The 26,139-nt window shown below is 36.3% G+C and overlaps 3 protein-coding genes and 1 long non-coding RNA gene across 15 annotated transcripts in view; 2 read left to right on the top strand and 2 right to left on the bottom strand.

Moving 5' to 3' along the window:
- LOC137194556 (carcinoembryonic antigen-related cell adhesion molecule 1-like) overlaps positions 1-6,096 on the bottom strand; it is a 55,115-nt gene extending 49,019 nt beyond the window's left edge. The window contains exon 1 of the mRNA XM_067606549.1: positions 6,020-6,096. Coding sequence (XP_067462650.1) covers positions 6,020-6,077 — 58 coding nt within the window. The 5' untranslated portion in view covers positions 6,078-6,096. The remainder of the gene's footprint in view (positions 1-6,019) is intronic.
- Positions 1-14,584, top strand: part of LOC137194558 (CD48 antigen-like) — an 83,819-nt gene extending 69,235 nt beyond the window's left edge. Inside the window, exon 5 of the mRNA XM_067606553.1 lies at positions 11,521-14,584. Within this exon, the coding sequence (XP_067462654.1) occupies positions 11,521-11,759 (239 nt within the window). The 3' untranslated portion in view covers positions 11,760-14,584. The remainder of the gene's footprint in view (positions 1-11,520) is intronic.
- Positions 1-26,139, bottom strand: part of LOC137194560 (CD48 antigen-like) — a 72,652-nt gene that overhangs the window by 22,174 nt on the left and 24,339 nt on the right. For 2 of the 12 annotated variants that reach the window (XM_067606569.1, XM_067606570.1), the window contains exon 3: positions 18,034-18,318. In XM_067606569.1, coding sequence (XP_067462670.1) covers positions 18,034-18,318 — 285 coding nt within the window. Of the gene's footprint in view, positions 1-23; positions 1,545-2,089; positions 2,143-2,977; positions 3,083-3,420; positions 3,706-3,800; positions 4,110-8,241; positions 8,608-12,819; positions 12,954-16,366; positions 17,249-18,033; positions 18,319-18,396; positions 18,703-22,225; positions 25,548-26,139 lie in introns of those variants that run through there. The other 10 variants (XM_067606566.1, XM_067606568.1, XM_067606564.1 and 7 more) reach the window with 10 other exon arrangements.
- Positions 9,212-11,215, top strand: LOC137194561 (uncharacterized). Its single transcript, XR_010930982.1, has 2 exons — positions 9,212-10,100; positions 11,133-11,215. It is a non-coding gene; the product is annotated as an uncharacterized lncRNA (long non-coding RNA).

The following is a 26,139-nucleotide window of genomic DNA, read 5'->3' as shown; positions in this document are numbered from 1 at the left end:
GACAGAAAAACAAGAACACTTAATCTTGTTGGCTGAATGATAATCCATGTTAAAATTTATTATTTTTTCCATTCATCCATTATCATTATCCACTTATCATGATCAGGGTCTTGGGGGCTCTGGAGGTAATTGCTACCATTGGGTGAGATCCTGAACAGGTTTGTTACAGAGCTGACGCATATATACAGACAACTGTTCACACATTCATTTAAAGCCAACGGCAATTTAGAGTCCCTAATTCACCTAACCTGTATGTGGGGGAGAAAACTGCCAACCTGGACAAGAAGACTTACTTAAAAATACATAAAAATACATTGAATAAGTCAAAAGAATAGCTTGGCTTTTTGGGAAACATTCGTTTTCTTGCCAAGAGTTAAATGAAAAGATGTCTGTGCCTCAAATATGAAGCTCCAGCAGGGGGTCAATTAGCTTAGCTTAGCACAAAGACTGGAAACAGCTAGCTTTACTCTCTACAAAGTTAAAAATATATACATAACCTCTAAAGCTTACTATTTAAAATGTTTGTTTAGTTCATACAAAAACAAAAATGTAAAAACCTCTATTTGTTATTTTTCTTTTCCAGATAACTGGATGGCAAAAATGTACTTTGCTGCAGGGGACCGCTGCCCGCTTCCCGTTTCCAACTGTGAGTGTCACGTTTCCAGCCGGGACATTTAAAAAAAAAAACATAACAACGATTGTTGTGGTGTTTACTGTTGACATGATGACGAAGGTTGCGTAACTTTAAGGAAGTGGAAACCATGTTTCAAGTGATCATTTTATCTCAAACTATGATTTTTCCCTAACCCTAACCAAGCTGTTTTTGTGCCTAAACCTAACCAGACCTTAACCACAGTGTTGTCACACCATAAAACATCAATATTTTTTCAACAGTAATTTGATTTTGGTAATATTACCCTCCCATGGGTCATTCTGAAAATGGATCGTTCTGGAGTGCAGGTACAATCCACCTATGTGGTTGTTTAGTTATGAGGATGTGTTGGAAATAACTTAAAATGGAGGAAAAGCTGATCGTCATGGTCTCTGGTTTCTCTACTACCTTTATACTACACTGTATTCAATGAGCTACTGGGACTGTTAAAAGAAGGACAATGTGTGGAAACAAAACGCCGTCATCATTGGTCCATTAGTACAGCAGCTGGGTCAGAAAACAACTGTGCAGTCAAAGCAGAGTATGTAAATTACGTTCTCTATACAACACAAACACACAGAACTACAGATTCATATGAGGTCAGAGACTGACTACGACTTTGCATTCATGTGTGTGAACACACCATTAGCATCCATCCTGTACATGCCATGATTTAGTCCTGTGAATGTATCTTATCTGTGTTTTTCAGTTCTGGGTGGTGGTTGGACGATTGAGCTATGTTAAACTGAGAATAAATGATCTCTGGCAGGGTGATGGTATTACTCTCAGTGGATCTTGTTGGTCTAGTTGAAATTCCTACTGTAGAATAGGTGGTGCATCCTGAAGCATCTTCTGTGGCATTCTGATTCAGAGGTTTGGCTGCCTCGATGCCCTAGAAATAAATCAAACGACCGTGTTAGAAAAATACATTTTTACTTTGCTTCACATACTCAGTACAGTATATATCAAACCTGCTGTTCAATGAGAACACGAACAGCAGGTTTGGACTGGTGGGTCGTGGTACGTCTGGAACTAATTCAGTTTACAGCAAAACATTTGAACACAAGAAAGCAGCACAAACAGTGCTGTGTTCAGTGACATCTGCATGTGGCAGGTTCAGTAGGAGCAAGCAGCAGCACCAGTACAGCAGACTGGGTGAAGCAGCTGTTATAGCAGAGATGGAGGTCGTTTAGATAGACTGCCAAGTCATTAGGATAAAGTGTTCAGTGTGCATGGTTATAGGCTGACCAGTGCATTAGGAAGGCTGCATTTCTGTTCCACTTGAACTTACACAAGGTTTTTGATTTTTTTAAATATTTCAACTGTTTCTGAAAATCAGGTCTTGACTGTTAAATTATTCACAATGTGAAATTCTTTTCCTCAGTTTGACAAGCAAAGTTTAGAGAGTTATGAAAAAAACAACACTGTGGCACTTACCTGAGGAGAAGCGTATATTGTATTTTCGCAGGTCTTTTTTCTTTTCTGTTGGTCTGTAATAAAAAAACATTGTTGTTTTGCTTAATAATAATAATAATAAGAAGAAGAAGAAGAAGAAGAAGAATGATAATAATTATCATCATCATCATCATCATCATCATCATAATAATAATAAAGGCTATTATGATTAAGGTTAGCAAAGATTAATTCAGAAAGCAAATTACTTATAAAATTCAAGATGGACAGATTTTGACCAAAAAAATAAAAAATAAAACTGTTGATGCTTATTGAGCTCAAATACAAAACATGATGTTTATCTTGTTCTGAAGTTCATTGTAGTGGGAGGGACTTTGGCTTTTAGGTCATTTTTTTGTAGCAGTTTGGACAAAACATGATTTGAATTTGCACAACAGAAATGAATGAGAAAGATGCAGTTGATGTTCTTGGTAATGTTATTTAATTAAGTTTAAAGTTTGCTTCTTTTGTTACAAGCTTCACCATTATTATTACTGGTTGATAGATATTCAGTCGATTTATATATAGGGTAGAGGAGTTATTTCAGCTTGTAAAGGTGGGAATGACAGAAAAGGTTTGGGAACCACCCAATGGCACATTTTTGGTATTTACAAAAAGAGCCTTAGACTAAAAAACTTAAGGTTTTTGCTCTAAGGAGAACTCAAGAAACCTCTTTTACCAAGCAGGTCTATGTTTCCAAAGCAAAATATACATATTTTAATTTCAGTGGGACTTTAATCATTCTTTTTTTACATAAGAGGTTTGTGGGTTTGGTAGATATTCTCTGCTACAATACTGGAATTCAAATACAAACAGCGATGAAGATTTTAATTACATTATTAATCTTGTGCTGAAATTTACATTGGGACTTACATATAGTGATTCCTTTGAAAAGGCCAAAGAAAATACAAAAGATGACGACCAAACAGCCGAATACGATCCCAATCCAGCTGCCTATTGTTAGTCTCCCATTAGTAGCTGTAAATAAACAAACAAACAAAAAATAGATCAGAAATGTTGACATATTTTAAGATTTCAGTTTAAATTTCATAATAATTTCTGGGTGACAGAAATAATCTCTCTGTCTGAGTTAAACCTCAAAGACTTTTGGACCACCAACCCTCTAAAAGTCAATGAATTCATTAAATAACTTTTTAGCTGCAAATATTTTTCTGAGCAGTAAGAAAATGTTAATATGTTGACCCCCACAGTATTTGATAATAAATCTTTATGGATGAGGGTGATTTGCACTGCATGACAAGCAGTGTGTGTAAACTGTGTTATTGTCAGTTAGCTGTTATGTCTTTCAGTCTCACCAGTATTTAGAGAGCAGAGAGTCCGAATCTTCTTCAAGTCTTTGGTCCAGCTGACCTGGTTGCTATGGTTACAGATGATGTAGTCATTCAACAGGTAGACATGGAGAGAAGAATCAGAGGATGTGACCTCTCGTTGCTCTCCTCCCTTCTGATAGCAGGTTTGGGTGTCACATCTAAAAGTGCTGTTGATGTGAAAGTTGTGTGTACTGCAGGTCACAGTGAGGTTACAGGAGTCTGCGCTGTTAGAGACAGAGTCCACTGACAGGTGGACTGGAGACACTGGATCTGGAAAAACAATATTTGTGTGAAGGGTTTTGGAAATTAGAGTACTATTGTGACAACATTTCAAAATTATAATGAAAAAATGATAAGAAACTTACTTTGGACTATGACCTTGTATTCAGCTATGTTTCGGTCTCTTTCACCAATCACTTGTGCAACATAACGTCCACTGTCGGCCTGTTGTAGATTCTTTAATAGCAAAGAGCGATTTTGATCAGACAACTCAGCCCTTCCTGAGTAGTTTTCATAGATAATTACTTTGTAATCATATGATAATTTTACTACAGAGTAAGTGGCATTGAATATCCAAAAAAATTTTTCCTCCTCAGTGAGCTTAACATATTCCTTGATTTCCAGAAGTACATCATCTCCCTGCTTCACAAACACAGGAGTCGCAGCTGTGGACCCTAAAAGAACATATCAAAAAGGAACAGATGTCAAAATCATGAAAATGCATTTTTAGTCAGTTTAGTTAGTGTTTTATAGTGGTCATAAATTGATTGGAAATGAATTATTTTGGTAGTTAGTTTATTATTTTCTTTTCATATTTATTCATGTATGTTTTTATTTGTTTGTTTATTGAGGTGATGGAATTAATAAGTGGCTGTCACATTTGAGCTGTTAAAGCAATGGTTAAGTTGGGGTTTATATTGCAGAGTGGGGTACAAAGGAGTGAGTTCTGCACACTGTTAAGCTCCCAATAAATAATTTTATTCTCTTTTTTTGAGGCAATGTTTCGATCTGTAAGATCTTCCTCAGGCTTATTACTATTCCTATTCTATTTAAACTCTTTTTAATGCACAAATTGAAGGAATTGGCAGAATTACATTTCACTGTGATTTTATCTTATATGATTACATGTGTCCTACACTGTTGTGGTGTGAAAGATGTGCAATGCTTTAATATTCAAAAACCCCAAAACTCGAAAAGTTCAATAAATTTAGAGGTCAGATCTCATGTACACCGAGGCCAGACAACATTCAAACTTCCTGTCACTCTTCCCTAGCCCTCACCTCTCACAGTGGTTGAGCAATAATGTGGTAAAATGTGGTTGGCTGTGAAAGCTACAACACCACAAATCTGATCAAACAAGTCCGATTCAAACAGGAAATGTAGTTGTCTAAGATGATTTCCATTGTGGGTTTAAATGTACAGTTGATCAATCTGTGTGTGTGCGTGTGTGTGTATACATCATGTTAGCATGCAAATGGTATAAATGAAGGGTTTCTGGAACTAAAGATGGTGAAGAAATGCACTCAGCAAAAGAGGGAGGTGAACTAGCAGCTGCTGTGTTTCTGCAAGTAGTTGAGCTCAAGTTCCCTCTTAAACTAAACATCATTTAGTCATTTATGTTCCATTATTTTCAATAATTGAAACTGAATGTTCCCTGATTCATTTGTGTTATCTCACTTGGCATTTTAAAGTTGTGTCTTTACAGTTAACAAGACATTTAGGAACTGTTTATCAGTCTTTTATTGTTTGTTTTAAGATATGTACCAAGGACTCCCTGTTTTCCACAGAAGCACCATCCACATCTCTATTTTATTTAGCGTTTGAAAATGAAACCGAATGAAAATTCAGTCTATCAGGTTCAGGTTTTTTGTGTTAATTTTACTCATCCAGCATTATAAATGAAATAAATAAAGTTGTTTATTTCCCCAAAAGAATTGTGTTCCTGCCAGTGTGGCAAAGGATTTGAAACTACATTTAGATATTCATGTTACAAAACACAACTTATAGAAAACATATTTAAGATAAAAATGAATTAAAGATAAATCAGCCTAACAGTGCAGATATTGAAAGTAAATATACTGAATTTCAGAAGCTCCACAAACCTTTTCTACTTTAACAGTTGAAAGATTTACTGAAAGTCAAAGCAGAAAATAAGAAGCACATATCTCCACCATAATGTATATGTTTGTTACTTTAATAACACAAAAACGTTTTAATTTTTTAAAGAATCTCTGTCTGGATATATTCGGGTCTTGTACAAGAATGAAGAATTCTAGTTTAATGTGTCGTATTCTAATTTCTCTGGTACTGAAGAATATTTTATCTTTGATTATTATAATTTTTCTCATTTACATCAACCAGAACGTTAACAAACCTCATTTTTTAAACCATTGATAGGAATGGAGTAATAAATTACAACATCTGAAAAGAATTACAATTTTTAGTGAACACATGGCTCAGTTTTATAGTATATTGGGTCAATAATGTCTAAATCAAAAACAAGTTCCAGTAGTGCCTCACTACAACAACCAGACTTTGAAAACAAAGTCAAACAACAGAAAATATTTAAAGAAAACTGTTCTACCTTGTGTTTCCCATGAATGCAGCACACAAACAGCAAAGAGAAGAACGACCAGAGCCATTGTGCATATGAGCTGTATGAGGAAGTGATAACACTATTTGTGCACCATGCTTAGTGGTAACTTGTCTTCTCGGAAGTCTCTGCATAATCCACAGATCTCACTCAACAGTTTTTTATTGAAACTCTTGCTACTGAAGAAATAGTCTGATTTTTCACATGTAATTTTCGGAATATTTGAGCACCACAAGTGAAATCAGCCTCCTGCCAACACACTCATCATAAAAAACCTAAAAGAATACACTACTGTAAAAGCTGAAATGAAATATGGCCTCTAATCTCATAATCAACTTTATTAAATAATTTTTTAGAGAGAACGGTCTCATTTGAAAATATGTTTTCAACAGATCTCTCTATCTGCACTTTAGATAGTATTAACACCCCAGAGCTTAATGTTAATTAGAGAATGATTAAAAACACGTTCCATACAATTTCCAACATATTCATATCCGTTGTCTGTCATGTCTAACCACCATCATTTAAACTGAGATGTAAATGCGAACCTGAGATGTGCTGCCCTCCTGCCAACACACTTGTCATAAAAAAAAAACTAAAAGAATAAGTGTACTGGGCTCAGCAGCACCTGGTCTTCTATAAGTCACTGTACAATCCACAGATCTCAATGCAAACAGTTTTTACTGAAACTGTTGCGATATATATTTCACATGTAATTTTAGCAATATTTGAGTACTCATATGAATGTACTTAGCACTGTGGACAAAATTGAAGAGCCGGCATCATCAGTAATTAAAGTTCTGCTAGGTACAGCAAGACAGTCTATCTGCAGGACTCCTCTGTAGTGACACTTCTGGTGCAGGTCAAGTCAATTTTTTTAATGAGCACATTAATAAACAATGGATGTTGACCAAAGTGCTTTACAGAGACATTAAATTGTGGGATTATTTGATTGATGATTATAATCAAATAAAAATACAGACATAAATAGAGGACATAAGAAAATGAATAAAAGCATAGAATATCTTGATAAAATCATAACACAAACAGCATTGCACAAACAACAAATAAATACAAAGGGATAAAAGCCAGAGTGTGGTCAGGCATGTCTTCATGATGACAATTAAGAAGCTAAAGAAAAGAGACTCTTTAGAGGGGTTTAAAAAATATCAATAGAGGGGGAAGATCTAATAATAACAATATGTTGTATGTTATATGTTGTGGGCATTTTGGTCTGAGAAACTGTAGCCTGACATCTCTCTTTTTAGACTGCAGGTGGCTGCATGATGATTACAGTCACATTGTAGCAGTACAAGGAAGAGGAAGCAACTGTATTTTGTGAGGGGGGAGTATATATGTACTGTTGATATTTAGTTAGTAGTGATGCTGCTCCTGTGAGGATGGACACTTTCCAGAAGGGGTGAGTGTCGATACTTTTAATGAACAGTCCATCACTTTATCTTCTCAAATTCAGATATCTGTAATTAGTTATGATGAGTTCAACTCAAATATTTTTCATGTCTACATGATGCAGGTGGAAAAAACTTAAATGCACTGATGGACAAAATAAGGTTCAATTCATAGGCTCCTAGAGGGACAGCCATATTCAAAATCACACACACACACATAAAAAACACGATGCAAAACATTTTAAAAAGATCAAAATATTCAAATTACACCTCAAACATTCATTTTTATGATTTCAGACAAGTAAAACAATGACAGTCTCACTTAGATTCATGGACTGTCAATATAACAGTAAATCTGGATGCATTTATAGCAGTTTTATGAGTGCTATATAATGCATTCTGCCGTGAAACTCACAAAAAGCACACGAAAGGCCCACTCAGGAGCCAGTGTTTGGTTTGTCCGTTCTGGGCTACTGTAGAAACATGGTGGTGCAACATGGCGGGCTCCATGGAAGAAGACCCACTCTCTATGTAGATATAAAGGGCTCATTCTAAGGTAACAAAAACACAACTTCTTATTTTCAGGTGTTTATACACTCATTAAAACATACTTATTATATTCCTTATTATATATGATTATTATATTCCATTTCTGCCAATATTTCTGCCAATAGATCCCATAAATCTTACACAAACCTACTGTAAGTCAGCTAAAGAATTGTGAGGAAAGTAATTAGCTAATGTGCACGTTAAAACAAAATTTTAAAAAAGTCAAATGTTACTACATCACATTACAAAGCTTACACATTGCTGTAAAGTGAGGTGCCGGGTAGAGGGGTCTTAATCCAGACAGAGACTTCACTAGTGAGACTAAATTGAGGTTGAATCGTAGTTTACAGCCTTCCATTGGTTGATTCTGCTGCCAATCAAACATATCTGTGCTCCTATCGACTAGTTTTACTGCCTCCGCCTCTGTTATTTTTTCCTCCTGTTCTTCTCTTTCGGGCAGTTTTACTAAGCAGGGCGCGTTTAAAGTTAAAGTTTAAAGGACAATCTGAAGCGTCTTCTGTGGCATTCTGATTAGGTTGTTAGGCTGGATTGATGTCCTAGAAATAAATCAAACGACCATGTTAGAATTTTTTTTCCATTTTTACTTTACTTGAAATACTCAGTAGGGGAGAACGGGGTAACATGAGCCACTTTTTACATTTGATGATTTTTATGCAAAATTAAAAATAATGTTGAACTTTATTAATGGCATTAATTTAACAAAGGCATGAACTCATACTTTTAAGTAAAATGATTTGTTTGTGTCTTGTTGTTCAACATGTTACCTAAACATTTTCAGTAAAGATTAAACTGTGATCTTTGTGTGTTAGCTACAGAAAGAATGTGTGTGTAAATGTGCTTTTGTGTAAACAGACAGGTGACAAATTAAAGGAAAAACCAGTCCAGGTCTGAATGCTTGACCCCTACAGTGAGGAGATCTAGTGGCTCTGTTATGCTTTGGGGGGCATTTTGCTGTCATGGTTTGGGTCCACTTGTCCCCTTAGAGGGAAGGGTCACTGCAAATCAATACAAAGTTGTTCTGAGTCATCGCCTTTATCCTATGATGAAACATTTCTATCCTGATGGGAGTGGTCTCCTCCAGGATGACAATGCCCCTTTTCACTGGGCATGAGGGGTCACTGAATGGTTTGATGAGTCTGAAAATGATGTGAATCATATGGTGTGGCCTTCACAGTCACCAGATGTTCAGAAACCTCCAGAACTTGCATTGTGCATTCTTATACACTGAGTAATTTGTGAATAAATTATTCAATTCGAGTTCTTCTCCTTGGGTAATTTCTACTGTTCATCCCCGTTAGGACAGACATACAAGAGTCCTAGGCTCTCTCCTAGGTGGAGTTTTCATTTTACAAACCTCTTCACCGGCCACACACGTCTTTTTGTCACATATCACTGGTGCAATGCAAAGATGACGTCAAAAGATGAGGCCTTTGCAGGCTCCATTTTCTTTGCTGCAAAATGTCAGTTGTCTGTTTGAAAATTTACTGATGTCCACACCACTGGTATCTTTCATCTTGCAGCCCAAAAATGCAAGAGGTGTTAAATAAACTGTAGTGCAATGAGAAAGGAAGTGGTTATATTGCATGTGCAGTGAGCTACCTAGATAAGTGTGTTAAAGTGACTCAAACTAACTAAACTAATACAACAAATACACAGTATAAACTTTTAAGTGGACCACAGATGAAAATGATCCGTCAGCTAACTCTGGTGCAACATACAAAACCTTTTCTTTTAAATATAGTGCTTTTAATTATTCAAACTTTGCAAGGATGCCAACAGGATCTATTGAAATATATAATAGTATTCTTGTTTATCATTATCTTAACTTCTTATTTGACAGACTTAAATGATTTCAATAATTAAAGACTTTATTAACAGATCTCAAACAGTAAAACAGAGCTTGGAGAGGAAGTTTGAATAGAGAAGTTATTTTGTTCACATCATCAACATGGTAACATCCTGTAAGTTTATATGGTTTTAACAGGAAAACACAGTTGTGGCACAAAGGCTCTGCACTCTGAAGTCAGGGCAGCCAGAGATTATGATGTTTATCTTTGTGATACTGGGACTTCTGCTCTGCAAAGAAGTAGCAGGTAGGACAAACATATTACATTTTAATTTTATTACAGATACAGCAATGATACCTGAGCAGACTTTTTAATGGTGATTTATGCACTGAGCGTTGTGGACAAAGCTGAAGAGCTGGAATCATCCGTATGAAAGTCCTGTGAGGTACTACAGCTTTGAGCTCATGATTAGGAACTAACATGCAGTTTTAAAGGTTTTTATCAAAGCAGCAGGACAGAAGGCTTGATTAAAGGGTATCCCTGCATTTAGTAGTTGGTAGGCAAAAAATGAATTGTGATCATTTACGGTTTTGGGTTTTTAGGGTTTTGTACTTTTTTGAGCATCTGAGGTAATAGTAATAATAATAATTGTTATTATTAATTATTATTTAATTGATAATAATAAGAATCATATGTTGTATGTTTTATGTTGTCGGCTTTTTGATCTGAGTAACTGTAGCCAGACTGATCTCTTTTTAGACAGCAGGTTGCTGCATGATGATTATGGTCACAATGTAGCAGCAGCACATGGAAGAGGAAGTATCTGTATTTTGTGAGGAGGGAGTATGTATGTGTTGTTGATATTTAGTTAGTATTGATTCTGCTCCAGAAGGTTCAAGTGTCAATACTTTTAATGGACAGTCCATCACTTTATTAAACCTGAAATTCGAATAAATAAATAAATTCAAAAAAACTTAAATGCACTGACATAAGGTTCAAATCAGAAGCTCCTAGTAGGACAGCCCTACTCAAAATCACAAACACACACAAAAAAACCACCACAATGCAAAACATTTAAAACAGATCAAGTAAAATATGTTTTTGCAGAATGCATTATATAACACTCATAAAACTGCTATAAATGCATCTAGATTTACCATTACATTGATAGTCTATTAATCTAAGTGAGACTGTTGTTATTTTATTTGTCTCAAATCAAGGAATGAAGGCAGTGGCAGAAATATCCAGCTCACTTTCTTAATGATGATTTTTTAAAACAGTGGTGACATACAAGTGAAAAAAGCATACAAGTGATTTTGATGTCTGTTCTTTTTACAGGGTCCAGTGATGTGACAACTGTGTTTGTGCAGAAAGGGAAGGATTTACATCTGGATGTTAAAAAACCTGTTGTTCTAGTAGAAGACGCTGAATTTAGATGGAAATTCAATAATGCTCACAATGTAGTAAGATTATTTCCTGATAAAATAACAATAATAAGTAGCAGTTATGTAGGAAGGGCTGAGTTTTCTCTACAAAATCTCTCTTTGCTGTTGAAGAATGTGCAACAAAATGACAGTGGAGATTACACCGCATCGATAATTGGGGACAAATACCAACATGTAGCTGAATACAAGGTCATAATTCAAGGTAGGTTTCTTTAGATTTCAAATGTTGATACACAGTAGTACCATGTTTCAAAACCCTTCACATCTATTTTTTCCCCTAGATCCAGTGTCTCCAGTTAACCTGTCAGTGGACTTTGTGTCTAACAGCACAGAGTCCTGTAACCTCACTGTGAGCTGCAGGACAGAGCGCTCTCACATCAGCAGCACTTTTAGATGTGACACCCAAACCTGCTATCAGAAGGGAGAAGAGCAATCAGAGGTCACAACCTCTGATTCTTCTCTCTGTGTCTACCTGTTGAATGACTACATCATCTGTAACCATAGCAATCAGATCAGCTAGACCAAAGACTTGAAGAGGATTCGGACTCTCTGCCCTCTAATTACTGGTGAGACTGAAAGACATAACAGCTAACTGACAATAACACAGTTTACACACACTGCTTGTCATGCAGTGCAAATCACCCTCATCCATAAAGGATCATAGTCAGCTGTTTGGTCGTCATCTTTTGTATTTGCTTTGGCCTCACTTGGAATCACTTTATGTAAGTCAATTTAAATTTCAGCACAAGAGTAATAATGTAATTAAAATCTTCATCGCTGTTTGTATTTGAATTCCAGTGTTGTAGCAGAGAATATCTACCACACCCACAAACCTCTTATGTATGAATAAAAAAATGAATGATTAAAGTCCAACTGAAATTAAAATATGTATATTTTGCTTTGGAAACATAGACCTGCTTGGTACAAGAGGTTTCTTGAATTCTCTTTAGAGCAAAAACCTTTTTTAGTTTTTTAGTCTAAGGCTCTTTTTGTAAATACCAAAAATGTGCCATTGGGTGGTTCCCAAACCTTTTCTGTCACCTTTACAAGCTGAAACAACTCCTCTCCCCTATATATAAATCGACTGAATATCTATTAACCGGTAACAATAATGGTGAAGCTTATAACAAAAGGAGCAAACTTTAAACTTAATTAAATAACATTACCAAGAACACCAACTGCATGTTTCTCTTTTATTTCTGTTTTGCAAATTCAAATCAAGTTTTGTCCAAACTGCTACAAACAATTTGACCTAAAAGACAAAAGTCCCTCCCACTACAATGAACTTCAGAACAAGATAAACATCATATTTTGTATTTGAGCTCAATAAGTATCAACAGGTTTATTTTCTTTTTCTGCCAAAATCTGTCCATCTTGAATTTTACAAGTTGTTTTGCTTTCACATTGTGAATAATTTAACAGTTAAGACCTGATTTTCAGAAACAGTTGAAATATTTAAAAAAATCAAAAACCTTTAACCACGCACACTGAACACTTTATCCTAATGACTTGGCAGTCTATCTAAACGATCTCCATCTCTGCTACAACAGCTGCTTCACCCAGTCTGCTGTACTGGTGCTGCTGCTTGCTCCTACTGAACCTGCAACATGCAGATGTCACTGAAGACAGCACTGTTTGTGCTGCTTTCTTGTGTTTAAATGTTTTGCTGTGAACTGAATTATTTCCAGATGTACCACGACCCACCAGTCCAAACCTGCTGTTTGAGTTCTCATTGAACAGCAGGTTTGAATATATACTGTACTGAGTATGTGAAGCAAAGTAAAAATGTATTTTTCTAACACGGTCGTTTGATTTATTTCTAGGGCATCGAGGCAGCCCAACCTCTGAATCAGAATGCCACAGAAGGTGCTTCAGGATGCACCACCTATTCTACAGTAGGAATTTCAACTAGACCCACAAGATCCACTGAGAGTAATAACATCAACCTGCCAGAGACCATTTATGCTCAGATTAACAAAGCTCAATAGTCCAACTACCACTCAGAACTGAAAAACACCGATAAGATACATTCACAGGACTAAATCATGGCATGTACAGGATGGATGCTAATGGTGTGTTCACACACATGAATGCAAAGTCGTAGTCACTCTCTGATCTCATATGAATCTATAGTTCTGTGTGTTTGTGTTGTATAGAGAACGTAATTTACATACTCTGCTTCGACTGCACAGTTGTTTTCTGACCCAGCTGCTGTACTAATGGACCAATGATGACGGCGTTTTGTTTCCACACATTGTCCTTCTTTTAACAGTCCCAGTAGCTCATTGAATACAGTGTAGTATAAAGGTAGTAGAGAAACCAGAGACCATGACGATCAGCTTTTCCTCCGTTTTAAGTTATTTCCAACACATCCTCATAACTAAACAACCACATAGGTGGATTGTACCTGCACTCCAGAACGATCCATTTTCAGAATGACCCATGGGAGCGTAATACGCTGCTTTCAAAAACCGTTACCAAAACCAAATTACTGTTAAAAAAATAATGATGTTTTATGGTGTGACAACGCTGTGGTTAAGGTCTGGTTAGGTTTAGGCACAAAAACAGCTTGGTTAGGGTTAGGGAAAAATCATAGTTTGGGATAAAATGATCACTTGAAACGTGGTTTCTAATTCCTTTAAGTTACGCAACCTTCGTCATCATGACAACAGTAAACACCACAACAATCGTTGTTATGTTTGTTTGTTTTTTAAATGTTCCGGCTGGAAACGTGACACTCACAGTTGGAAACGGGAAGCTAAGTAAATTTTTGCCATCCAGTTATCTGGAAAAGAAAAATAACAAATAGAGATTTTTACATTTTTGTTTTTGTATGAACTAAACAAACATTTTAAATAGTAAGCTTTAGAGGTTATGTATATATTTTTAACTTTGTAGAGAGTAAAGCTAGCTGTTTCCAGTCTCTGTGCTAAGCTAAGCTAATTGACCCCCTGCTGCAGCTTCATATTTGAGGCACGGACATATTTTCATTTAACTCTTGGCAAGAAAACGAATGTTTCCCAAAAAGCCAAGCTATTCTTTTGACTTATTTAATGTATTTTTAAGTATTTTTAAGTAAGGCTTCTTGTCCAGGTTGGCAGTTTTCTCCCTCACATACAGGTTAGGTGAATTAGGGACTCTAAATTGCCGTTGGCTTTAAATGAATGTGTGAACAGTTGTCTGTATATATGCGTCAGCTCTGTAACAAACCTGTTCAGGATCTCACCCAATGGTAGCAATTACCTCCAGAGCCCCCAAGACCCTGATCATGATAAGTGGATAATGATAATGGATGAATGGAAAAAATAATAAATTTCAATATGGATTATCATTCAGCCAACAAGATTAAGTGTTCTTGTTTTTCTTTCTTCTTCATCTGCATTTGTTGTGTATGTTCAGTGTATCATTCTTGAAAGAAATCTTTCCCACAATATTTGAGTGGGGAAAAAACTTCATGCTATATGATCATTTACAATACAAGGCCCTAAGTGATTCACAAAAATACACAATATGACATGAGAGTTTAGTTTTCTGGTTCTTGTAATAAATAATGTGTTTACATGTTTCGCTTAATTTACCCAAAAGTTAAATCAGCATACATACTCAAACAAATATTAGGGACAGAATTTATGCGTTGGTCAGTGTGTATCTGTTCAGATCTGTTCTGGTCTATTATTCTGATCACTGAGAAGTCCTGTCTGAAATCAGAAATCACATGACTATTACTTCAACCAAAAGGTTTTGAGTTTCCTTCAGTCTTTAGATATAAAAGGCCTGCTGCTGTTTCTTTGTTCTGCAGACAAACTTGTTTCAATCAGGCTGCATCAACAACTGCAGGAACAAATATCTGAGGTTGTATTGATTAGTTGTGTAAAACTGATTTATTTTTAAGGTAAAACAGGTTTATTAAGACAGACATCCTAAAGAAGAGGAAGCAAAACAAGTAGGTGAAATGAAGAAGATTTATTAAGCACCTAGGTTAGCTGTTGAAGTAGCAACACAACACTCTTCATTAAGAGAGACAGAATATTTTTACAAAGTTAAGAGGTTGTGATATGTAGCACAACAAGCAAGTGAAGCTCTGTAAACAGGACCGCATTCCCACATACACACAGTGGTGTCTACTGTACTATTTGATAAGAATGTACATGACAGGTTGGTTAGTGCAGAGTCGTCAACAAAAGTCATTAAAAGTTTATACTGTGTATTTGTTGTATTAGTTTAGTTAGTTTGATTCACTTTAACACACTTATTTAGGTAGCTCACTGCACATGCAATATAACCACTTCCTTTCTCATTGCGCCACAGTGTATTTAAGACCTCTTACATTTTCAGGCTGCAAGATGAAAGATACCAGTGGTGTGGACATCAGTACATTTTCAAACAGAAAACCAACATTTTGCGATAAAGAAAATGGAGCCTGCAAAGGCCTCATCGCTTGACGTCATCTTTCGAGCACTCTGAATTGCACCAATGATACGCGACAAAAAGACGTGTCAAAATGCAGCTCACATGAGAAAAGAGTTTAGTTTGTTTCCAAACACTCAGGTCAGATGGGTTGAAAACGTCACTTGGTCTCATGAAACCTTCTTCCTTTTATAAAGGACAGAATTATTGTGTTAGTCAGTGCTGCCAAATCTGCTTCTGCTTTGACCAAAAAGTTTTTGAGTTTCCTTCAGTCTTCAGATATGAAAGGTCTCCTGCTGTTGATCAGTGCTGCATCAACATTAGTTTAGTTTTGGTGTATTTAATTGACAGTACATGAACATCTTCTTCATTGTCTTCTAATGCTGTTAGAATAGGAACTGTGTATCTTTAGTGCATTGAGACTTGATTTCAGTTGTTTTTAATAAGATCTTATATCAGTATGGTTTGCAGGTTTAGGTTCACAGAAATTATGGACCAGACAGACAAAATATGACAATTATTTTTACATTTTTGAGACCAACAAAATGAACGTTTTCTAATTTCAGTTGGACTTAAATAATCAGCAATGCACTAAATGCTGCTGTATTTAGATGGGAATCCACAGCTGTGGCAGAATGCATGATTTACAATATATCGGCAGGGCAGGGTAGTTACTATCATGGACTGGCTCACGGTTCAGACAAAGAAGGACACAAAAGGTTGTAGGTCAACAAAGTAAACTATTTATTAAATGAAACTATTTACAAAAACAAATACATAGATGTGAGATGTAAGTACATGGGTGAGTGGAAAATAATGCAGGAAGTTTGGATGCTGAAAGAAATGACAAATCAAACAAACAAAATTAGGAGATCAAGTGGGAGCTGAGAGAGAAGGAAGACCAGGTGAAACGTTTTGAAAATCAAAGAGCTTGTGTGTGTGTTAAAGTGGAACAGAAATACAGCTTTCCTAATGCACTGGTTAGCCTATAACCACGCACACCAAACACTTTATCCTAATGACTTGGCAGTCTATCTAAATGACCTCCATCTCTGCTATAACAGCTGTTTCACCCAGTCTGCTGCACTGGTGCTGCTGCTTGCTCCTACTGAACCTGCAACATGCAGATGTCACTGAAGACAGCACTGTTTATGCTGCTTTCTTGTGTTTAAATTTTTGCTGTGAACTGAATTATTTCCAGATGTACCACGACCCACCAGTCCAAACATGCTGCTCTCATTGTACAGCAGGTTTGAATATATACTGTACTGAGTATGTAAAAATGGAAAACATTTTTCTAACACGGTTGTTTGATTTATTTCTAGGAAATCAATCAAGCCCAAAGTCCTAATCAGAATGAGGAAATGAAATGATGGATTTGTATAATTAATGATATTCTGCTTATGTATCAATTTGAAATTGTTTCAGATGAGAATGTGCATGACATATTGGTTGATGTAGATTTGTCTCCTCATTATTGCTTCTTGAGCTTCTCCATCAGGTGGACACTGATGACGGCAGACACCATGATGACCAGACCGACAGAAAACACGACTGTCTTCAACAGACACACAGAGATACCAGCAGAGAGACTCTCTGAACCTGCAACATAACAAAACTGTTATTTCATTACAGTACTGACAATACAGCACAACATATAACATACTGGATGTAACAACTTACCCCAAATACTGTATTTGGAAAACATTTTGTGTCTTTTTAAAATTTTGACAACTTTTCTGGCTTAAAAAATGGTCCACATAATTTTGTCTTACAAATATGTTGTTATACAGTAAGTATTCTAATTTATGCATTTGAAAATAAATGTAGAGTAAAGTTGAGTTTTATGGCAGCATAATCATAGTATTTAATGAACTGTGTTGATTGATTCTTTATTTTTGCTTTTTGTGTTTAATTTTGTTCTAATTCAAACAATCAAGGTCTGTCGTACATATACTGTACTTCATTGAAGCAACAACTACAACAATATTAGACTGTCACTAACACAGACAGAAAGACACTTAAAAGTGAATATTTGCCATAAAAAAAAAAAACAGGTCCAATGAAAATGTCATTAAGACTTTATGATGTGCAAGTTAAATGAACACAACACAAGAATTGAGTATTCTAACCTTCAAAAGAGAAATATTTTTGCAGGGCATTTGTATTGAGATGCATTATATCTCAATACAGTATGTTCCTATAATTTTGTGCAGCCCATGTATGATCCCTATAGGGCAAAGTTGTAAATATATCATTTTAACTTTGTGACCAGAAGTCTATAAAAATGTTGCAAAAGTTTACTTTTACATTTCAGTTAAATAACTATATTCACATTTTAATTTGATTTCATCCATGAGACCCAACACATTGTCTTTCAGTCTCACCAGTATTTAGAGGGCAAAGAGTCTGAATCTTCTTCAAGTCTTTGGTCCAGCTGACCTGGTTGCTATGGTTACATATGATGTAGTCATTCAACAGGTAGACACGGAGAGAAGAATCAGAGGATGTGACCTCTGATCGCTCTCCTCCCTTCTGATAGCAGGTTTGGGTGTCACATCTAAAAGTGCTGCTGATGTGAGAGCGCTCTGTCCTGCAGCTCACAGTGAGGTTACAGGACTCTATGCTGTTAGACACAGAGTCCACTGACAGCTGGACTGGAGACACTGGATCTAGGGAAAAAATAGATGTGAAGGGTTATGAAACAGGGTACTACTGTGTATCAACATTTGAAATCTAACGAAACCCACCTTGAATTATGACCCTGTATTCAGCTAGATGTTGGTATTTGTCCCCAATTATCGATGCGGTGTAATCTCCACTGTCATTTTGTTGCACATTCTTCAACAGCAAAGAGAGATTTTGTAGAGATAACTCAGCCCTTCCTACATAACTGCCACTTGTTTGTGTTCTTTTATCAGGAGGTAATCTTACTACATTGTGAGTATTATTGAATGTCCATCTAAATTCATTGTCTTCAACTGGAACAGATTTCTTAACATCCAGATGTAAATCCTTCCCTTTCTGCACAAACACAGTTGTCACATCACTGGACCCTGTAAGAAGAACAGAAATTTTAAAAAAATGAATGTTACTTTCACCTGCCACACTGATTAATGTTTTTAAATTACTTTTAGTAAAATAATGGCAGACACTCATTTAGATTAATGGACTGTCTATGTAATGATGATTCTTGGTGCATTTATAGCATTTTTAATAATGCTACATAATGCATTTTGCAATAACATATCACCTGATATGTTTTAGATATTTTGCATTGCTTTCTTGTTTGTTTGTTTTGGTTTTATGTGTGTGTGTGTGATTTTGAGTAGGTCTGTCCCCTGAGCGAGGAGCCTCTGATTTGAACCTTATGTTGTCTGTCAATGTATTTATAGTTTTCTTCCACTGCATCATTGTTCACAGAGACATAACTAATTACAGATATTTGAAATTGAGAAGATAAAGTGATGGAAAAGTTAAGAATTGACCCTCATGCTTTCCTGAAAGTGTCCATCCTCATAGGAGCAGAATCAACACTAACTAAATATAAACAATACATACATACTCCCCCCTAACAAAATACAGATACTTCCTCTTCCATGTGCTGCTGCTACAATGTGACCATAATCATCATGCAGCCACCTGCTGTCTAATCTGATCTGCTGATTAATCTGGCTACAGTTACTCAGACCAAAATCACAATTATTAATAATTTAGCATAATTTCATTGTAATTGACACCTGGTAATGAACTGTTGCCAGTTGAGATGTTTGCAATTTGTAAAATCTCTGCTATAACACTGTTAATTTATTCAAACAAGTTGAATTTATCAGGAAAAAGAGTTTTAGAGGTTCAACAAAGAGTGAGAAGACAGAAGCTGCAGTTCCTCCAATAGTGACGTAGTTTTATGACAAGCTCTTCACTGTAGATTTAAATATATAAATATATACATATAGTTATATGGATGGTATGTGGCTGCTTGTATTGATATGGACACTAATCTTTGTCATGGATAGCAATATGTAAGCAATTATAACCCAAGACAAACAGAGGAAGACACACAAGTCTGCATCATTTTAGCACATGTCAAGCAATACAAACAAATGTTTGAAGAATTTAAAAAAGGCCGTCAAAAATGTACTGAGAAAAAAATGGAAGTGAACGTTTGACTTCCTCAAGTGGTTTTAACAGATTTTCTGTGAGAATAAATGCTGTTCTACATTTCAGCAGCTCTTTTCTCACACTAATAAATGTAATCTATAAGCACAAAATAGTACCCGTTCACCTAATGTGACCAAAAAATGCTCTGACACACACACACACACACACACACACACACACACACACACACACAGATGCACATGTTACAGGGAAAATGAGTTCAGGTTTGTCCTAAACCTCTGTGACGATATTGAGCCCTTTTTATGTCATGTTTTCAATAATCATAATTTATTGTGGTTCTCTCATTAATTTGTGTAATCTTACTCTGCATTTTAAGGTTGTGTCTCTACATCTTGTCCATATTCATACCCTTTTTGTAAATAAAGTTGTAAAGTCTGTAAAAAGAATTTGGGGACTGTCTCAGTGTTTCATTGTTTGTTTTGATATATCAGGACTCCCAGGAAATCAGGATTGATACTTAATTGATTTAAAAGAATATGATGTGACTGATTTTGCCTGGTTCCAGACGTCTGAATCGCTGCCCACATCTTAGGCTTTGAAACTACATTCACACTCTCATGTTGCAAAACTCAATTTATAGAAAACATAATTAAGATAAAAATAAATTAAAGGGGACATATTATACTTTCCTTATTTTCAGTCCTATATATAATGTCACAATGTCAGATGTTCATGTTAAAATTGGCCAATGTGTCAAATAACGAGGTAAACGTATGTAAAAGTAATCCCTGTGTGTCGGCTTCAGACTGCTCTGAATACTCAGTTTCAAAGGGTTTTTTCTACTTTCAGCCCGAGCCGACATCAGCTTGTGACAGATTTCTTTATATGGTCATCTGCTAGATGCACAGCACAAGTTCACTACTCTGCTCTGAGGGTGGTCACGCTGAGCCATGACTGCATTACAAGGCACAGCAAAGTAAAATAAGTAGTTTACCTATTGGCTGGTCGTCTGCAGCTCTACATCAAACATCATCACTGTGGCTGTTTCTAGTTGTACTATTCCTCTCTGTGTTATTTCTAACTGATTCGCTGAACAGATAGCTCCAAATATCTCCATATGTTGTTGTTTCAACTGGTTTTTAGTACTGCTAATAAAGCTCTGCTACTTTAGTGAGGAACATGTTTAATTTCCTGTGAATTCTTCACAATAATAGTCTCCTGGTTTTTAGTAATTTAAAAGCTTTTAATTTGAGACAGTAAAGCAGGAAATGTTTGGTTTGCATCATTGACTGTATATAAATATAGACATCATGACAGATCCCCAGAAGTGAAGCCAAGACATCTCAATTACCCCCTGGTGGCTGGCTGCAGTATAGGTCATATCAGTATAGTCCAGCCCCCTCCATGTTAGTGAATGGGACATTTTTCCCAGAGATGGTTTCTGTAATTTCAGGTAGTTCTTATCACACTGCTGTTTGTCCAGGTGCTCATTTTTTCTGAAAAGTTTGTTGTTAATTAGTTATTTCACGATATAGAAAGGGGGTCTGACGTCATGATTGACAGCTGTGACAGCTGCTCTCAAACCTCCGTCAGGCAGCAGGATGGCTAAGGGGGCTTGTTCTGCGGGCCTTCATCCTGCCACCCGACTCTACTGCGCAGACTCTGTCTCCAAAGATATCACGCAAGCAAGATGGCAGACAGGAGATATTTTGGCTTCACTTTTGCATCGCAGTAGGAAGTGGAGACGCGTTGTCCATATTTATATACAGTCGATGGTTTGCATTGGCGGTAAATTTACACAACTCTGATACGTAAAACTGGCCATCAGAACAGTGTGGGTTCATCGGGAGGGGGGCCTTAAAGAGACAGGAACTAAAACTGCCTGTAAAGAGAAACAGTGTATACTGAGGGGCTGCATAAAGGGCCAGTATAAGATAAATAACGAGTTTTTCAAGTGTGAATCATGCAAAGCTACTCTAAAAATTTAGAGCTGAAATGAGCATTATAGGGCATCTTTAAAGATAAATCAGCCTAACAGTGCAGATATTGAAAGGAAATATACTGAATGTCAAAAGCTCCACAAATGTAGAGATATACTGAAAGTAAACCCAGAAAATAAAGAGTGCGTGCCTCTACCATAATACTCTATATTCATTATTTTAATAACACAAAAACGTTTTAATTTTTTAAAAATCTCTGTCTGAATATATTCTGGTCTTGTACACGAATGAAGAATTCTAGTTTAATGTATTGTGTTCAAATTTCTTATCTTATCATTGATTATTGTAATTTTTCTCATTTACATCAACCAGAACGTTAACAAACCCCATTTTTTGAACAATGGATAGGGATGGAGTAATACATGACAACAACAAGTTCCAGTAGTGCCTCACTACAACAACCAGACTTTGAAAACAAAGTCAAACAACAGAAAATATTTAAAGAAAACTGTTTTACCTTGTGTTTCCCATGAATGCAGCACACAAACAGCAAAGAGAAGAATGACGAGAGCCATTGTGCATATGAGCTGCATGAGGAAGTGGTAACACTATTTGTGCACTGTGACCGTGTTTAGTGATAACTTGTCTTCTCAGAAGTCTCTGTACAAGCCACAGATCTCACTGAGCAGTTTTTTATTGAAACTCTTGCTACTGAAGAGTCTGATTTTTCACATCATTTTTGGAATATTTGATTACCACAAAAAAAAATCAGCCTCCTGCCAAGACACTCATCATAAAAAAACCTAAAAGAATACACTACTGAAAAAACTGAAATGAAATATGGCCTCTAATCTCATAATCAAGTTTAAGTCATTTTTTAGAGAGAACGATCTCATTTGAAAATATGTTTTCAACAGATCTATCTGCACTTTAGACAGCGTTTACACCCCTGAGCTTAATGTTAATTAAAGAACGGTTAAAAAGGTTAAAAACACGTGTTCCATATCATTTCCAACATATTCATATCCATCATACTTCATCTGTCATGTCTAACCATCATCATCACACATTTCCATCAGAACAAATTAATTATCAGTGATTTACAACATCACTTTCATTTCATATTCACACCTCTCAACACTCACTTCTGGTGTGATCATCTTACAACTCATTTTCCACTGTAGACGATTTACTCTTCATGTCCTTGTCGTCTACACTGAAGATTAAAAGGCTTTGACAAAATGTCCATTTTTAATTTCATGCTTTTAGTAACTCAAAAATCATATGAAAGTACAGATGTCTCCCACGTCAATGGTGAAAGGAGAGCCTCTTCAATGTTTAACATGTGCAACTTAAAATAACCATGTTGGCATTTAAACTGAGATGTAAACGCCAACCCGAGATGTGCTGCCCTCCTGCCAACACACTCGTCATAAAAAACTAAAAGGATGAGTGTACTGGGCTCAGCAGCACCTGGTCTTCTTTAAGTCACTGTATGATCCACAGATTTCAATGTGAACAGTTTTTATTGAAACTGTTGCAATATATATTTCACATGTAATTTTAGCAATATTAGAGCAACACAAATGAATTCAGAATATTAATGTAATTAAAGTTCTGCTAGGTACAGCAAGACAGTCTACCTGCAGGGCTCCACTGTAGTGACACTTCTGGTGCAGGTCAAGTCAAGTCAATTATTTTAAAGAGCCCATTTAAAAACAATGGACACTGACCAAAGTGCTTTACAGAGAGATTAAATTATGGGATTATTTGATTGATGATTACAATATAAAAAAAAACACAGGAATGATCAAATATAAACACAGACATGAATAAGAGGATATAAGAAAATGAATATCTTGATAAAATCATAACACAAACAGCATTGCACAAACAACAAATAAAAATACAGATAAAGGCAAGAGTCTTCAGGCATGTCTTCATGCTGACAATTAAGAGGCTAAAGAAAAGAGATGGGTCTTAAGAGGGGTTTAAAAATATCAATAGAGGGGGAAGATCTAATTGTTAATGGTAAACTTTTTATAGTAATAATAATAATATGTTGTATGTTATATGTTGTGGGCATTTTGGTCTGAGAAACTGTAGCCTGACATCTCTCTTTTTAGACAGCAGGTGGCTGCATGATGATTATGGTCATATTGTAGCAGTACATGGAGGAGGAAGCATCTGTTTTTTGTGAGGGGGGAGTATGTATGTACTGTTGATATTTAGTTAGTAGTGATTCTGCTCCTACGAGGATGGACACTTTCCAGAAGGGGTGAGTGTCAATACTTTTAATGAACAGTCCATCACTTTATCTTCTCAAATTCAGATATCTGTAATTAGTTATGATGAGTTCAACTCAAATATTTTTCATGTCTACATGATGCAGGTGGAAAAAACTTAAACTGTAAATGCACACAAATAAGGTTCGATTCATAGGCTCCTAGTAGGACAGCCATACTCAAAATCACACACACACAAAGAAAAAACACAATGCAAAACATTAAAAAAAGATCAAAATGTTCAAATTACTCCTCAAACAAAACAATGGCAGTCTCACTTAGATTAATGGACTGTCAATATAACAGTAAATCTGGATGCATTTATAGCAGTTTTATGAGTGCTATATAATGCACTTTGCTGTGGAACTCACAAAAAGCATGTAAAAGGCCCACTCAGGAGCCAGTGTTTGGTTTGTCCGTTCTGGGCTACTGTAGAAACATGGTGGTGCAACATGGCGGGCTCCATGGAAGAAGACCCACTCTCTATGTAGATATAAAGGGCTCATTCTAAGGTAACAAAAACACAACTTCTTATTTTCAGGTGTTTATACACTCATTAAAACATACTTATTATATTCCTTATTATATATGATTATTATATTCCATTTCTGCCAATATTTCTGCCAATAGATCCCATAAATCTTACACAAACCTACTGTAAGTCAGCCAAGGAATTGTGAAGAAAGTAATTAGCCAATGTGCACGTTAAAACAAAATTTTAAAAAAGTCAAATGTTACTACATCACGTTACGAAGCTTACACATTGCTGTAAGGTGAGGTGCCGGGTAGAGGGGTCTTAATCCAGACAGAGACGTCACTAGTGAGACTAAACTGAGGTTGAACCGTAGAAGCAGTTTACAACCTTCCATTGGTTGATTCTGCTGCAAATCAAACATGTCTGTGCTCCTATTGACTAGTTTTATTGCCTCCACCTCGGTTTTTTTTCTCCTGTTCTTCTCTCTCAGGCAGTTTTACTGAGCAGGACGCGTGCCTTTGTCCCGCTCAGCAAGTCAGAGCCCAGAAGCCCCACCCTGCGGTGATGTGACGGTGTTTATATCAAGCAGTCCCAGCTGCACTCAGACACGGAACTGAGCGGCTCGCTGATCACTTGTTTATTCAAAGTTTATTAAACGTGTCGCGTGTCTAATTAACTTTACACTTAACAGTCCATGTTTCATTAGCAAAAGGCTTGCAGGACGGTCCAGTATGACCTCTGAGCAATATGTTTGAAGACTACTCTGGCTGAGCCGGACTGAGAATCCATCATGACACATCGTGATTTAGTCCTGTGAATACATATTATCTGTGTTTTTCAGTTCAGGGTGGTGGTTGGATTTCAGAGTTTTGTTAACTGGAGCATAAATGGTCTCTGGCGGGGTGGTGTTTTTGGTCTCAGTGGATCCTGTGGGTCTAGTTGGAAATCCTACCAAAGCATAGGTAGAGTTTAAAGGACGACCTGAAGCGTCTTCTGTGGCATTCTGATTAGGTTGTTAGGCTGGATTGATGTCCTAGAAATAAATCAAACGACCATGTTAGAATTTTTTTTTCCATTTTTACTTTACTTGAAATACTCAGTAGGGGAGAACGGGATAACATGAGCCACTTTTTACATTTGATGATTTTTATGCAAAATTAAAAATAATGTTGAACTTTATTAATGGCATTAATTTAACAAAGGCATAAACTCATACTTTTAAGTAAAATGATATATTTGTGTCTTGTTGTTCAACATGTTACCTAAACATTTTCAGTAAGATTAAACTATGATCTTTGTGTGTTAGCTACAGAAAGAATGTGTGTGTAAATGTGCTTTTGTGTAAACAGACGAGTGACAAATTAAAGGAAAAACCAGTCCAGGTCTGAATGCTTGACCCCTACAGTGAGGGGGTCTGGGGGCTCTGTTATGCTTTGGGAGGCATTTTGCTGTCATGGTTTGGGTCCACTTGTCCCCTTAGAGGGAAGGGTCACTGCAAATCAATACAAAGTTGTTCTGAGTGATCACCTTTATCCTGTGATGAAACATTTCTATCCTGATGGGAGTGGTCTCTTCCAGGATGACAATGCCCCTTTTCACTGGGCATGAGGGGTCACTGAATGGTTTGATGAGTCTGAAAATGATGTGAATCATATGGTGTGGCCTTCACAG

The sequence above is a fragment of the Thunnus thynnus genome, chromosome 12 (genome assembly GCF_963924715.1).
Source record: "Thunnus thynnus chromosome 12, fThuThy2.1, whole genome shotgun sequence".
In the NCBI taxonomy this organism is placed as follows: domain Eukaryota; kingdom Metazoa; phylum Chordata; class Actinopteri; order Scombriformes; family Scombridae; genus Thunnus; species Thunnus thynnus.
The sequence above is the reverse complement of the archived record's forward strand: the minus strand, read 5'-3'. Positions and strand labels throughout refer to the sequence as shown.